At 51.5% G+C, this 16,227-nt stretch overlaps 1 protein-coding gene across 2 annotated transcripts in view; it reads right to left on the bottom strand.

Annotated features, from left to right (window-relative positions):
* The window catches only part of LDLR (low density lipoprotein receptor), a 32,196-nt gene that overhangs the window by 4,511 nt on the left and 11,458 nt on the right, over positions 1–16,227 (bottom strand). For both annotated transcript variants that reach the window (XM_045491956.1, XM_045491955.1), the window contains exons 5-15: positions 13,785–13,907; positions 11,907–12,029; positions 10,559–10,678; positions 9,985–10,110; positions 7,587–7,758; positions 7,268–7,495; positions 4,565–4,683; positions 4,216–4,355; positions 2,033–2,174; positions 1,770–1,922; positions 1,337–1,519 (exon numbers count right to left, since the gene is read on the bottom strand). In XM_045491956.1, the coding sequence (XP_045347912.1) occupies positions 1,337–1,519; positions 1,770–1,922; positions 2,033–2,174; positions 4,216–4,355; positions 4,565–4,683; positions 7,268–7,495; positions 7,587–7,758; positions 9,985–10,110; positions 10,559–10,678; positions 11,907–12,029; positions 13,785–13,907 (1,629 nt within the window). The remainder of the gene's footprint in view (positions 1–1,336; positions 1,520–1,769; positions 1,923–2,032; positions 2,175–4,215; positions 4,356–4,564; positions 4,684–7,267; positions 7,496–7,586; positions 7,759–9,984; positions 10,111–10,558; positions 10,679–11,906; positions 12,030–13,784; positions 13,908–16,227) is intronic.

Below are 16,227 nucleotides of genomic sequence, written 5' to 3'. Positions count from 1 at the left end.
TTAAAATAAATAAGGCAGCAGCAAGATCTTTGAGAAGTTTTTCCCTTAAAAGGACTCATTCACCAAAATCGAGACGCCCTAGACAGGCCTGTTTGTGAAATGGGTTTTCAAGCAGGGGCACCCCCAAGCAAAAAGGTTTCCCGGCCTCCCTTGACCACAGCAGTCCCCGCTTTACCTTGTTTATGGTTGCACAGGGGCTTTAGCTACTCTGAGTGGGGGAAAATGTCTGAAACTTGCTGATGCGCCCCTTTTTTTTCCTGGTCAAAAGAAAGTCTAGGGGCTCCATTTTCTAGCTGATCGAACTCCAGGACAGGGGCCCTCTGGTGGCCAAAGAGATGAATGGCAAGTCTTCCACTGATTTCACTGAGAGCCCAGCTCTGACCTTGAGACTGGTAGGGTGAGGACAGCGAGGCCCTACCCACAAGCAAAAACTTTAGAGCCTCCTCCCTGCCTCCCACCAAAAAGACTTTAGTGATCAAGTAACATCCTAATGTGTGTGGTGTTTTTTGGTTTTTGTTTAATGAAAATTAAGGCCGAGATCCCATGACAAAGGATCACATTTTTAGGAAGACAGGATCTGACTCTACACTTGCCTCTTTGAGACCCTGGCTCTGATCAAACTATATTTACAAAACCAAGTGTTTGGCCCATGGCCCATAGTTTGGTGATTATTTATTTATTTATTTATTTATTTATTTATTTTTAATGTAGTTGGGCACCTGGGTGGCCCAGTAGGTTAAGCATCTGATTTTGGCTCAGGTCATGATCTCACAGTGTGCAGATTCAAGCCCTGCATCGGGTTCTGTGCTGACAGCTCAGAGCCTGGAGCCTGCTTCCAATTTTGTGTCTCCCTCTCTCTCTGCCACTCCCCTGCTCATGCTGTCACGAGTGCGCTCGCTCTCTCAAAAATAAACAGTAAAAAAATACTAAAAAAAAATAATGTAGTAAAATATTATTTAAGTGCTGGGCTTTTGGTACGCCCTCAGATGGTGCCCAAGGGAGTGCCTCACCGCCTCACCCTGGCCCTGTTGGGCAAGTGCCTGAAAACAGGTCATCAAAGGGGCCTCGATAATGTTTCAGGTCCCTGTGCCTGGAGGACTCTGGGATAAGCCACCACCACGCACCCAAAGCCTTCACACGCCTTAGGGAGGGTTGACGGACACTGTTATCAGCCCCATTTAACAGAGAGGGGAACGGAGGCTTCCGCAAGGCACAGGCCAGGTCAGAAAGTGCAGGGGTGAAAGCTAAGCCCACTCCATCCCTTCACCAAGATTCCTTTGGCCCATCGAGATGCCCGAGCTGTTAAACCAGGGCCCAGGGTAGTCCCGACATCTACCTTGGTGGGACACTGTCACTGTCTCAGGCGTGGTGAACTCAGGGCTGGCCACGGACCACGGGCCGGCTGTGTGCTTTGGCCCCGCGGTTGGGGGGCGCACTGTCGTCCTCACGGCTGTGGAGCGCACCGTTGGCCTGACCGTGACCGTGGAGGTCGCCCGGGGGGTCACAACAGGTTCGGGCTCTGAAAGAAGAAACATCTCCTGAGTGCCCCGCAGCCCAAGTGCCCCTCTGATAACTGTGCTCCTCGTGACCACGGAGAGGAAGTGCGTGACGTTGGCCACAAAGAAATAAAATCAATGTAGTGAAAGTTGAAATGCGCTAATAACGGTGTTGTTATTCCATCATTGGTTGTACTCCAAACGAGAGATTCACGAGTGTTACAGACACAAGGGTGGCGGAAGCAGGACTCGTGCCCAGGCTGGTGCCCCTACCTACGAGGCAGCTCCTCATGTCCTTGGCCAGCAGCATGCCATCCGGGCAGGCACAGGTGAACTTGGGTGAGTGGGGGTTGATCTGTGGGGCCGGGAGACACAGGTACTGGCAGCCACCGTTGCGGAGGGCCGTCCTCTCACACCAGTTCACCCCTGAGGCGGAAGAGGCAGGGAGTCAGGGTGAGAACAAGATTAGAAAATTCTGGAAAGTTCCAGAAATAACAGCAGGGAAGCTGGGGGGGAGGCAGTCACCCCGTCTTTACCTCTTGGCTGTGTGAGGTTGTGAAAAAGGACAATGTCCTCCGGGGACAACAGGTTTTCTGCTAGCAGATTAATGTCTGAGCCGGTGAGGCGGTTGGCACTGAAAATGGCTTCATTGATGATGTCCGTCCAAAATACTTTATCCTATGCGGGCATGAAAAGAGATGGCAGATCCCATTAACCATGGGCAGAAGGCACACGAATCTCCGGGAAGAAGCAGCACTAGGTGGTACTAGCCTCGTTTATTTTTTCTTCAAAAAAAGTTTTGGGGCACCTGCGTGGCTCAGTCGGTTGAGCGTCTGACTTCGGCTCAGGTCGTGATCTCACGGTTCGTGAGTTCGAGCCCCGCGTCGGGCTCTGTGCTGACCGCTCGGAGCCTGGAGGCTGCTTCGGATTCTGGGTCTCCCCCTCTCTCTCTCTGCCCCTCCCCTGCTCATGCTTTGTCTGCCTCTCTCTCTCTCTCTCTCTCTCAAAAATAAACATTAAAAAATTTTTTTACAAAATAAAAAAGTTCTAATTGTGGGACGCCTGGGTGGCTCGGTCGGCTTGGGGATCCGACGACTTCGGCCCAGGTCACGGTCTCACAGTTTGTCTGCTGACAGCTCAGAGCCTGGAGCCTGTTTCAGATTCTGTGTCTCCCTCTCGCTCTGACCCTCCCCTGCTCATACTCTGTCTCTCTCAAAAATAAATAAAAACATTTTTAAAAACTCAAAAAGTTTAAATGTATAAAATACAAAACTGACCATCTTAACCCTTTTTCAGTGTGTTCAGTCGCATGAAATACATTCACATGGTTGTGCAGCCCTCCCCACCACCCATGCCCCAAACTTTCTCATCTTCCCAAACTGAGACTCTGTCCCCATGAAATACTGACTCCCCACTCCCTCCCCCAGCCCCCCCCATCTACTTCCTGTCTCTATGGATGGGACTCCTCTAGGGACCTCATGTAAGTGGAATTCTACAGGGGCGCGTGGGTGGCTCAGTTGGTTAAGCATCTGACTCTTGATTTCAGTTCAGGTCATGATCTCACGGTTCGTGAGTTCCAGCCCCACATCTGAGGTTCGAGCCTGCTTGGGATTCGGGCTCCCTCTCTCTCTGCCCCTCCTTTGCTCGCCCGCATGCGCACTTTAAAAAGTTTAAAAAAAAAAAATGGAATTCTACAGCATCTGTCCTTTTGTGTCTGGCTTAGTTCCCTCAAGGCTCGTCCGTGTTGGAGCATGTGTTAGAATTTCCTTCCTTTTTCAGGCTGAACCACATTCCAGTGTATAGATATACATCTTGTTTAGCAGATCAGCTCTGATGGGACACCCAGGTCGCTTCCACCTCTGGGCTGTTGTGAATCCTGCTGCTTGAACACGGGTGTACGAATATAGCAACATCGCCTCAGAGCCGTTCTCTGCTGTGGCGCTACTCCGGCCAGATAACCCACTTTGGCTGGTCCCCTCTTCTCTTTGAAGGGTGGTCACCAGCCTCTATCCACTAGGAACTAGTAACCCCCCCCCTCAAGTGCAACAACCAAAGTCTTCAGAAAGTGCCAAATGTCCCCTGGGCGGCAAGATGGCCTCCAAGTGAGAATTCCTACTCTAAGACTCTTTTGGAGAGGGCGTGCTCGGAGGGCTCTGTTGGGAGAGTGTGTGACTCTTGATCTCAGAGTCTTGAGTTCGAGCCCCACACTAGGGGTAGAGTTTACGTAAGAAAAAAAAAAGAAAGAAAAGACAAAAAAAAGCAACGTGGGGGCCCCTGGGTGACTCAGTTAAACGTCTGACTGTTGATTTCGGCTCGGGTCACGATCTCATGGTTTGTGGGATCTAGCCCTGCGTCAGGCTCTGTGCTGACAGCATGAAGCTTGCTCGAGATTCTCTCTCTCAACCTCTCTTTCTGTCCCTCCCCCATTTGTGATATCTGTCTCAAAGAAAAAATTAACATAAAAAAAAACCCCAAAAAAACCAAGCAACAACTCTCTGACTCTTTTGATGAGAAGAAAATAGAAATAACTCCAGATCTAAGACCTTTTTACAGCCACAGACAGTCTTCTGTTAGTCCTGGCTTGGATGAACTAGACAATGTGGGCTGACCCATTAGCCTGAGCGTTTATGCCCCCTATGTCAGTCGTGCTCAGTAACCGGGACTTGGATGTGAATCCCCTCAGGCGCCCAAGGAGCAACCACTTGCTTCCAGCCCCCACCTCAAAGATGGCCAAGGAGAAGGGGTGTGCCAGCTTTTTCTCATCCTCCAAAACGGTCTTCCGGTTCCCCCCGTTGACATCAATGCTCGAGATGGAGTGGAGCTTGGAGTCAACCCAGTAGAGGCGGCCACCAGAAAGATCTAGAACCCACAGTGGACAAGGAGAGGTCACACACCGACGCCCAAGGGGCCCGGGCCTGGCCACTCCACTCCCCGCAGGAAGGAGCACCCCCAAGGACCCGGCGGAGATGTGCCCAGAAAAGTAGCCCCAACAACCCACCACCATGTATGAGTGACAACCCCATTCCGGGGCCGTGTGGACCCCAGGGACCACGGTCCCAAGGACATACCCAGGGTGATGCCATTGGGCCACTGGATGTCCTCCGTCACTAGCGAGTAAACATCGACGCCGTTCAGACCCCCCTTCTTGATCTCGGCGGGGGTTCCCCAATCCGTCCAGTACATGAAGCTGGTGGGAGAGTAGCATGAACAGGAGAAGGTCAGTGGGGGAGGCGCCCAGCGTGCCCCGAAGAGCGGCCTCCATCTGGAGCAGCAGGCCAGGAATTGTAAGAAGCCCCCCAAGGAGACCTTGGACTGGTTCTTCTGCTACCCTAGTGCCTGCAACATGGGGAGACCTGGCAGGATTTAGAACCTTCAAGAACAAAGGGAGACTTTGATTCCAACGTCAGGACCAGGACCCGTAATGTATACCCTTCAGCCTTTCTGAAGGCTTTTATACATTTTTAATTTTATAATTTTTTTTTTTTTGCTTTAAAACGATTTTTTTAATCGTGGCAAAATATACGCCACATAAACCATCTTGATTGTTATTTATTTATTATGTTTGTTTTTGAGAGGCAGAGAGAGAGACAGGGCATGAGTGGGGGAGGGGCAGAGAGAGAGGGAGACACAGAATCCGAAACAGGCTCCAGGCTCTGAGCCATCAGCCCAGAGCCCGACGCGGGGCTCGAACCCATGAACCGTGAGATCATGACCTGAGCCGAAGTCGGACACTCAACCGACTGAGCCACCCAGGCGCCCCAAACCATCTTGATCGTTTTTAAGTATCCAGTCGGTGGCATTAAGTACACATAGACCACCATGCAGCCATCCCCACCAGCCATCCCTGGAACTTTCCCATTTTCCCAAGCTGAAACTCTGACCCCATTAAATGCCACCTCTTCCTTCACCTCCCCCAGCCCCCCGCACCCACCACTCGGCTTTCTGACTCTATGAAGGGGACTCCTCTAGGGACCCCCTGGAAGTAGAATCCTATGTGTCCTTTTGTGTCTGGCTTCTTGCACTTAGCATAATGTCCCCAAGGTTCGTCCATGGTGCCAGAATTTACTTCCTTTTGGAGACTGAGTAAAATGCCATTGGGTGGACGGACCACATTTAGTTTCTCCTTCGTCCGCTGGGGGGGCCCATACCCTGGCAGCTGTGAACGTGGGGCTACAAATCCCTGCTCACATGCCTGCGTTCGCTGCTTTCCCATCTACACTTAGAAGCGGATCTCCGATGGCTTTTGAGCCTCTGAAGAGATGCTCGAACTCACAAGTAGACAAACGTACCAGCAGTCTCCCCATAATGACTGGCAAGAGCGAAAACCTGCTGCCGACAGTGAGGGAAAGGAGTCTTCGGGTGCCCTTCTGGACGGAAGGTCGGTTTCACAATCCAGGTGCTGAACGACAGTTTGCTGCTCTATCCCCGCCCGTACCCCCGGAGCTAGTAATCCAACTTCCGGAATGAAGAATCTAGAATCTACAGTCCTGCGGGTAAACTGCAGTGACTCATATTCAAAGGTATTCAAAGGTATCTGCAGCCTTTGTGTGAGGTAAGGGGGAAAAATAACTACATTTCCACACACTGGGTACAAGGAAATCGTGGCTCAACAAGCCAACAGGGAATGAACCCCATACGCCAAACGAAAAAGCCAGATGAACACTGTGTGATCACGTGTGGCTATTTGTGGGGGGAAAGAAACACAAGAGCAGACGGCACACGCGCACACACACACGCATGCACGCACCACGACTTGTATCTAAGTGGTTTTCTCCGGGAGTCTCTCTCTTTCTGAAAGCTGCGGGAATAAAGCCACTCAACCGAGTGGCCCTCCGCCAAACGAGAACAAATGTTTTGTTCAATGGGGACCCAGGCCTACCTGCACCCCAGCTCTAGCCCACCTGATTGGTGCTTCTCTCCCGAGTTCCCCTTTCCTCTGATTGTTGCCGCCAGGCTGCCCTTCCAGAATTGTGCAATTCCACACCCAGCAGGTGTGGTGTAACAGGCACAGTACACGGGGCGGGGACACAGGTGCCCCCCAAGGGGGCCCCGGAGCTGCTGAGTCAGCCGCGGGCCCTGCAAACACCCTCCTGGGGGCTCCGAGGCGTGGCGACCTTCACTCCCCGTGACGTCCTCCCCAAAACTACCATCAGGGCTGACTGTTCTGACCTTTCCTGTCCAGGCACAGGATACTCGGACATAAAATCCCAAATTGGGATTTAAATAAGTACTGATTTTGAATACCATTTTAAACATCCCTACTTTGGGGCACCCGGGTGGCTCAGTCGGTTAAGGGTCTGATTCTTGGTTTCGGCTCAGGTCTTGATCTCATGATCTTGTGAGTTTGAGGCCCCGCATCGGGCTCTGTGCTGACAGCATGGAGCCTGCTTGGGATTCTCTCTCTCTCCCTCTCTCTCCACCCCTCCCCTGCTCACACCATCTCTCTCAAAGTAAATAAATAAACTTAAAAAAAAATCCGTATTCTAACTTCTGGTTTTGGGGCTCTCGTCCTGAGGGCACAGCTTTCCAGGGCCCGCTCCCATCTCGGGGACCACAGCAAACCTCAAGAGGGATCGGTCCCTGGCTCCCAAAGGGTGGGTGGGGGGAGGGCGACTGTTCAGGTCCTGCTTTTTCCTGAGAGCAGGAGCCACTGTGGCTGGGGACAGTCCAGCTCGGGCACACGCCTTCCCCCGGTTGGAGCCCTAACCAGTTCTTGAACCCCGCCCGTGTTCTCCGTTCCTTCCGTGGCCCTCGGCTTTAGCAGCACCCACCCGTGAACGGGATCCACCACGATGGCACGTGGCTTAGAGCCTTTCTCCTTGAAGAGCGTCTTTCTCTTCACACCCTTGGTGTCGGCCACGGAGACGGTGCCCAGGATGGAGTCTGTCCAGTATATGTTGCTGTGGATCCAGTCCACCGCCAGCCCATCGGGGGCCTGGAGGTCCTCGCTGACGACGGTGTCATAGGAGGAGAAGCCGGGGGCTCTGTCGATTTGGGTACTGAGGGGGAGGAGCAGGGGGAGGAGAGCATCAGTGAGAGGGGCCCCCGAGTCACCGGGGGTTGAGCGCTGGGTGTGGCTCCAAGGCTCACCTGTAGATCTTCCTCTGGGACAGGTCGGACCAGTATATTCTGTTGCTGGCCACCTCGGTGTCCAGGGCGACCACATTCTTCAAGTTCGGGATGAGGCTGGTGTATTCGCTGCGGTCCAGGGTCATCTTCCTCACCTCGTGGCGGTTGGTGAAAAACAGGTAGGCGATAGTGCCTGGGAACACAGGAAGGACGCTCAGGGGAGAAGAAGGACCCCCCGATTCCCGTTTGTCACCCTTTGGGGTCTGACTGAACCAGAGAAGACACCCAGGATGGGGCGGAAAAGGCCCCCCTAGTGTATTAACCATGTGGTTCTGAGGCCCTGACATCCTGGGCCTTGCAGAGCAGAAGGGACAGCCCCTCCCAGGGCCAGCCAGCTCCTAGGGACTGTTCACAACCCGCCTCAAGTGCAAACGAGCCAGCCCATACCTGCCACCCCCTCTACTGGGCTCTCGCACTCGGGGCCGCTATCCACCCGCCTGCCCGGGTCACCCTGGGACAGACACCAGACAGCACGAGCAGCGCCCTGGCCCCAGAGCCTGCTGGGATTCTCCCATACAGCCAGTCGTAAGCCTGCTCACCCTGCCTCACCTCATGCCCGAGGAAACCACAAGAGGCTCCAGCCCACGTGTGCCCCCTCTCACTCTCCCTCGGAGCAACCTGGCGCTTCCCCGTATGGCCCCTGGGGCTGCCACGCCCCCTCCTCTTGGGAACTGTAACAACCAATCTTTCCAGTGGGGTCGTCTCCTGATCTGCTGGCCTCACCATGCTTGAATGATAACAAAACCTACATTTTAAAGCACTGGGTCCCACACCTGGGTGACTCAGTCAGTTAAGCGTCTGACTTTGGCTCAGGTCACGATCTCAAAGTGTGTGAGTTCGAGACCCGCATCTGGCTCTGTGCTGACAGTGCAGGGCCTGGAGCCTGCTTGGGATTCATTCTCTCTCTCTCTCTCTGCCCCTCCCCTGCTCATGCACTCTCTCTCTTTCTCTCAAAATAAATAAACTTTAAAAAATAAATAAAGGGGCGCCTGGGTGGCGCAGTCGGTTAAGCGTCCGACTTCAGCCAGGTCACGATCTCGCGGTCCGTGAGTTCGAGCCCCACGTCGGGCTCTGGGCTGATGGCTCAGAGCCTGGAGCCTGTTTCCGATTCTGTGTCTCCCTCTCTCTCTGCCCCTCCCCCGTTCTTGCTCTGTCTCTCTCTGTCCCAAAAATAAATAAACGTTGAAAAAAAAAATTTAAAAAAATAAATAAATAAATAAAATAAAAAATAAAAAATAAATAAAACACTGGGTCCCCAGCATTTTACATTTTGGAACATAAATATGAAGAAATGATAAGTTAATGTGTCCACAGGGATTCCTTAGGGCAGGAGATTCTGCTCAGTGCTGTTCATATCACGTTTTCCCTCACTGATCCTCACGCTCCTAGGAGGCCAGGGGTGTTGTCAAAGTCCCTTTATACAGAAGAGGATCAGAGCTCAGAGGGGAGGGGACTAGCCCAAGGTCACACCAACTAGTAAATGGCAGAGCTGGGACTCAAACCCACGTTGTCCCAACTCTGGCAGCTGTGCTGTAACATTGACACTGACATTCACCAATGAGCTGACCACTGGAACAACAGACCTCACTCAGGACCCCTCCCCACAACACCACGCCTACCCCTGGGAAGGATCTGTATAGACACTGGCCCTACAGGTTGGAACGAAAGTAGTATCTCAAATCCTAGAGGGTTTTATGATCTCTGTCCCCAGTTTTCCCCAGAACCAGGAAACGCACAGGGGTGTGACAGAGGGAGCCCAAGGAACGGTCACAAAGGGATGACAACAGGGGAGAAAAACTTCAAGGTTAAAACAGATCCTTGAGGAAACGGAAGGCGATCTAAAATATTTCAGCAAGGGGTACATGGGTGGCTCAGTCGGTTGAGCATCCAACCCTTGGTTTGGGCTCAGGTCACGATCCCAGGGTTGTGGGATTGAGCCCCATGTCTGGCTCTGCACGGAGCGTGGAGCCTGCTTAAAATTCCTTTTCTCTCTCTCTCTCCCTCGCCCCCTCCTACCACTCATGCTCTAGCTCTAAGAAAAACAAAAAACACAAAGACCTCCCAAAACAGCTGGAGGAGGAGCGGGCCCTTCATAGGGCCATTGCTTTTCACCTCTTGTCCCCTAAAGCCATTGGCCGGGCTGGGGGCCGCAAACCATTCCCTGTGCAATTGACCTGTGTCCCCAGAGAAGCTGGACATGTGCGGGCAGCCTCCCAGCAAGTTCCTAACTGGGCCGCTCGTCCCTCTGCCAGAGGGCACACGGTCTGCCCAGGTCTTTGGAGTGTATGCAAAGTTCACATGATGAAACCCGCCACCGCATCTGCTCCCGGCGCCGTCCCCGCCCCCGCCCCTGGCTCACCCACAGCCTTGCAGGCCTTGGTGAGGGGGTCCAGCTGGAAACCCGTCTCGCACTCGCACTTGTAGCTGCCCTCGAGGTTCACGCAGAGCTGGCTGCACACGTCGGGATCCTGACACTCATCGATATCTGCAAGCCGGGACACAGAAAGGGGTTTGGGGCTCCTTCCTCATGGGGTGCTGATGGGAGTGAGGGCTCCCACCGAAAGCCATCCCTCCCAGTGGCAGGGTCTTGGTGACCATCAGGTTCAGAAACGAACACACTGAAATAGCCAAGTGTCATCTCCAGCAGTGACCCTGACCTCCCCGTTCACCTCAGGGGTGCAGCCAAGCAGAGTAAAGGCTGCGTCAGCCGAGCTTTCTTTCTTAATTATTAATCCCCAAAGGCAAGGACAGGGTGCTCCTCGGGGGCCAAGCCTGTGCTAGAATGGCCCGTGCATTTGGCACCTCATCAAATCCTCCCTACAGGCCTGTGAGGTCAGGACCGCTTTCGTGCCCACTTAACAGACGGGGAAACTGAGGCACAGAGGGTTGGGCCACCACACGAGGGGAAAGGGCCGAGGTGGCTTAGGAATCACCTTCACATCTTCGCTGGTCCACCAGCTGGAAGCCCTCGGGGCACAAGCACTCATAGCCGATCTTGAGGTCGTTGCAGATGTGGGAGCAGCCGCCCCTGTTGTCCAGACACTCGTTGGTCTCTGTGACAGGAGGGACACAGACCGGTCACGCTCAGGTCATCAGCCTCCCTGCGCTATCTCATCAGCCTTATCGTAATCACCACAATGACGTGGAGGCCAGTGAACTACCAAGTCCCCTAAAAGGTCTTAAAATAACCACTGTCACGTGCAATGCCACGGATGAACCTGGAGGCCATTCCGCTGAGTGAAATATGCCAGGCACAGATGGACAAATACTGGAGGATTCACTCCTAGGAGGTCCTTAGTGGAGTCAAAGTCAGAGACAGGAAGTAGATGGGGGGAGGGGGGGCGGGGAGTCAGTGTTTCACGGCGCAGAGGCCCAGTTTGGGAAGATGAGGAAGTTCTCAAGATGGATGGTGGTGAGGGCTGTAGGACCACGCGAATGTACTAACACTGCTGAACATTACCCCTAAAACTGGTTAAGAAGGTAAATCTGAACGTTATTTTTTTGTCAACCACATTTCAAAATGTTCTTGATGATAAAAAAATAAAAACTGTGTTCCACAGTTGCATATACAAACTCCCAACAGCCCTATAGACAGCTCAACTACAGTCGGGGAAACTGAGGCCCAGGCGAGGCTATATCACTTGCCCAACAGTGCTGGACCGGACTCAGGGCGCTTAAGGTCCAGCATCCACGACCTGGCGCCTGTCACAGGGCTTCGGCCAAAGCCAACCCACCATCTGTTCTTGCCCGAAAGCTAAGGACAGTTTTTTACGGTTTTTAAATGGTTGAAAAGAAAAATAAGAATCCAAAGAAAACCAGCATTTTGTGCCACATAAAAGGTCTGTGAAATCCAAACATCAGTGTCCATAATAAGGTTTTCTTGGAGCACGGCCACACGCATTCATGTGCGCATGCGTGTACATCCGTATGCCATTTTCCTGCTGTAACACCCCATTGAATAGCTGTGACAGACCTTACAGCTGGTAAAGTCCAAAATATTTACACAGTTATGGTTCACGGAGCACTGCCGAAACTTTACAAGCATCCCGTCAGCCACCCCCCAGCAGGGTATGTGAACCATCACTGTCCCATCCTACAGATGTGAACACAGGCTTGGAAACAAAGCCCCTTATCCCCAAGGACCCCCATGTCCGTGTTGCCCCGGAGCTAAAGCACTCACGGGCACGGCTGGGCAGGAGCCTTGCAGCCCCAAAGTATCCATGTCTGAGTCCCACTCCAGCTCCCCACAAGTTCAAGAGCCACCTGCATCCCGCGGCTCACCGCACTCCTTCAGAGGCTCGTCCGACCAGTCCCGACAGTCCCGGACGGAGTTGCACACTTTGTCCAGGGTGATGCATTCGCCGCTGTGGCACTTGAACTTGTTGGGCCCCTCGCACAGCGTCACTAAGAGCCAGAGAAGGGAGTCAGGTGCTTCTGAGCTGCAAGAGCCCGCTTACTACTCTTTATTAACATGATAGCTCATTTATACGAGATTATATGCAAATGTATTCATAAATAAAACATGATGTAATCAGTGTCACAGAAATAAACTGTTAAAAATGGTGACGAAGGCAAAATTTGTTATACGCAGGTGACTACAATTTTTATTCAGTTAGCTAGTTTGAGAGAGAGAGAGAGAGACAGAGAGAGACAGCGCGTACACGTGTGCGTGCAATTGGGGGAGGGACAAAGGGAGAGGGTGACAGAGGATCCAAAACTCCAAAGCGGACTCCACACTGACAGTAGGGAACTCAATGCGGGGCTCGAACTCACGAACCATGAGCTCATGACCTGAGCTGAAGTCGTACACGTGAGCCACCCAGGCACCCACGTGAGCCACCCAAGTACCCCTAACACAATTTTTAAAAAGTCCATTATCAGAATTTAACTTCTTGTTCACAAAAGTTTGTTTCAGTCTCTAAGTACTATAATTAAAAATATTTTTTTCGGGGCGCCTGGGTGGCGCAGTCGGTTAAGCGTCCGACTTCAGCCAGGTCACGATCTCGCGGTCCGTGAGTTCGAGCCCCGCGTCGGGCTCTGGGCTGATGGCTCAGAGCCTGGAGCCTGTTTCCGATTCTGTGTCTCCCTCTCTCTCTGCCCCTCCCCCATTCATGCTCTGTCTCTCTCTGTCCCAAAAATAAATAAACGTTGAAAAAAAAAAAAAAAAACTTTAAAAAAAAAAAAATATTTTTTTCTCCATCAAGGCTTAAGATCAAGAGTTGGACACTTAACTGACTCCGCCACCCAGGTGCCCCACAAGGATACTGTTTTTAAAATATTGTTCATCGGGGCGCCTGGGTGGCGTAGTGGGTTAAGTATCCGACTCTTGGTTTTGGCTCAGGTCATGATCTCACGGTTCGTGAGTTCAAGCCCTGCATCAGGCTCTGCACTGATGGTGCAGAGCCTGCTTGGGATTCTGTCTCTCCTTCTGTCTGCCCCTCCCCTGCTTGTGCGTGTGCACGCCCTTAAAAAAAAAAAAAAAAAAAAGAAAAGAAAACAAGAGGTGCCTGGGTGGCTCAGTCGGTTGAGCGTCCAGCTTTAGCTCAGGTCATGATCTCACGGTTTGTGAGTTCGAGCCCTGCGTCGGGCTCTGTGCTGACAGCTCGGAGCCTGGAGCCTGTTTTGGATTCTGTGTCTCCCTGTCTCTCTGTTCCTCCCCTGCTCATGCTCTGTCTCTCTCTCTCAAAAATAAATAAATAAACATTAAAAAAAATTAAGAACAAGAACAACAACAACAAAATAAGCCCACTAGTATCCTTGCGTTACACGTGTCTCACCACAGTTTAAAACAATTTTTTAAATTAACTCTGCTGATGAACACCTGGGTTGCTTCTAGCATTTTGCTGTTAGGCCAGTGCTGCTCTGCGTGATCCTGAGCCCATTTCTGATTACAGGTGCGAGTTTCTCCGGGGTCATTCCCGGGAGGGGAATCCCTCCACCATAAGCTCAGGAAAGTGCTTAACATCGAACCGTACCGTGTTACCCCTGAGCTCAAAGACAGGAGCTCTGCACACTTTGACCTCATTAAATCTCATAGTCCTGAAGCAGGTGATTTCATAACATACATGTTTTCAGGTAAATGGAAGTGAAGTTCAGGGGGGTTGAGTAAGTTGCCCGAGGACGCACAGCGCACGCAGGGCTGACCTGAGAGGAGCTCACCATGGATACAGCCAAGCTCGTCGCTCATGTCCTTACAGTCATACTCCCGGTTGCACTGCCGGCTGCCATGGACACAGGTCCCATCCGAGCACTGGAACTCATCAGGCCGGCACGTGGCGACAGCTGGGAAAGACAGGGCACGTGTTGGTTTTTCTCAAGGGAACCACGAAGACAAAATAAACTACCACTTTTATTATTTTGTCTTAATTTTTTTTTTTAATGTTTATTCTCAAGAGAGAGACAGAGACAGAGACCGAGTGTGAGTGGGGGAGGGGCAGAGAGAGAGGGAGACACAGAATCCGAAACAGGCTCCAGGCTCCGAGCTGTCAGCACAGAGCCTGATGCGGGGCTCGAACTCACAAACTGCGAGGTCATGGCCTGAGCCGAAGTCGGTCGCTTAACTGACTGAGCCCCCCCGGGTGCCCCTCAACTACCACCTTTAAAACAGCAATTTCCTGGCTGCCTTGGGCATCAGAGACAGCCTGTAACAGGAAAGATATTAGCGGTGAAAAAACACACTCTACGACCTCCATGAGCAGGAGAGAGCGCCTCGTCATTTTACCTGCTTCTCACCCCAGGAACACCAGTCTTCATATTCAAAATTTTAGGCAATGTAGATTTATTTAACTTTTTTAAAGTTCATTTATTTATTTTGAGAAAGAGAGCACGAGCAAGCAGGAGAGGGCCAGAGAGAGAGGAGAGAGAGAGAATCCCTAGCAGGTTCCATGCTGTCAGCATGGAGCCCGATGCGAGGCTCGAACGCACAAACCTGTGAGATCATGACCTGAGCCAAGATCAAGAGTTGGATGCTTAACCAACTGAGCCCCCCAGGTGCCCCTGCCAATGTAGTTTTAACGCTTCTTTCATGGCAGCAAGTCCTGTTTTCCTCAATGAAGAAGAATCCCGGAAAATTATTACCGAAGTCACAGAGCAACGTTTGGAAAATAGGAAAGTGGGGTGGGGAGCACCCTAACGCAACCAGTGAGTTTTCTGGGAGTCCTCTCCACTCTTTCCACACACTCGTTTTTTCAGAACACATAACTGTTTTTTTCCAATTTTATTTTTAAGTAATCTCTACACCCAACGTGGGGCTCGAACTCACAACCCGAGATCAAGAGTCCCACACTCTACCAACTGAGCCAGCCAGGCGCCCCAAGGACATGTAATTTATTACAATGCTGGAAGAGCCAACAGGCCACTCTCAGCAGAAAAGCAATGGCATGTTCCCAATCTAGACAGAGGCAGGACAAATTATGACCGATGCTATCAGCATCACCAAGTACAACACGGTCCATCACTGCGAAACAACTCCAGAGTTTACAAGACGTGGGGAAAAAGACAAATTTTTTGTTTCTGCAAGGGACCAAGGTACTGGTTACTCAGCCTTTCTGGGCCTCAGTTTCCCCATCTGTCAAGAGTGGGGGAAGCCTGCTCACAAGTTATGAGAATTAAGTTAGTTTGTGTTAAGTTTTAGTACGGGGGCGCCTGGGTGGCTCAGTCAGTTAACCATCCAACTTCAGCTCAGATCATGATCTCAAAGGTCCACAGTTCGAGGCCTAAAATGGGCTCTGTGCCGACAGCACTGAGCCTGCTTTGGATTCTGTCTCCATCTCATGCCCCCTCTCTGCTGACATGCCGTCTCTCTCACAAATAAACAAACGTTAAAAAAAAAAATTTAGTACAGATCATGTACAAAGTCATCCATTATTTTAAAATGTGACTTTTAGGGTAGCCTGGGTGGTTCAGTCCGTTAAGCGTCCAACTCCTGATTTCATTCAGCTCAGGTCATGATTTCACAGTTCATGAGATCAAGTCCTATGTTGGGCTCTGCGCTGTCAGCACGGAGCCTGCTTGGGATTCATTCTCTGTCTCTCTCTCTCGCTCGTTCTCTCTGCCCTTCCCCCACTCGTGCTCCAGCTCTCTCTCAAAAATAAACATTCAAAAAATAAGTAAATAAAAAATAAATAAGAACGTGCCATTTAGCGGTGCCTGGAGAGCTCAGTCAGACCAGCATGTGACTCTTGATCTTGGGGTCATGAATTTGGGCTCTACGTTGGGTGCAGAGGTTACTTTAAAAAATAAATAGGAGACTTTTAAATACAGAGAACAAACTGAGGGTTGCTGGAGGGATTTGCGTGGGGGGATGGGCTAAATGGGTAAGGAGCATTAAGGAGGACACTTGTTGGGATGAGCACTGGGTGCTGTACTTAGGGGATCAATCACCAGAATCTACTCCTGAAATCATTATTGCACTATATGCTAACTAACTTGGACGTAAATTAAAAAAATAATTAAGTAAACAAATTAATAAATAAATAAATACGGGCACCTGGGTGGCTCAGTCGGTTAAGCATCCTACTCTTGGTTTCTGCTCAGGTCATGATTTCACGGGTCGTGAGATCGAGCCCTGTGTCGAACTCTGTGCTGACAGTGAGGAACCTGC

Source organism: Leopardus geoffroyi, chromosome A2 (assembly GCF_018350155.1).
Source record: "Leopardus geoffroyi isolate Oge1 chromosome A2, O.geoffroyi_Oge1_pat1.0, whole genome shotgun sequence".
Classification (NCBI taxonomy): Eukaryota; Metazoa; Chordata; class Mammalia; order Carnivora; family Felidae; genus Leopardus; species Leopardus geoffroyi.
This window is presented reverse-complemented; position numbering and strand designations above follow the sequence as displayed.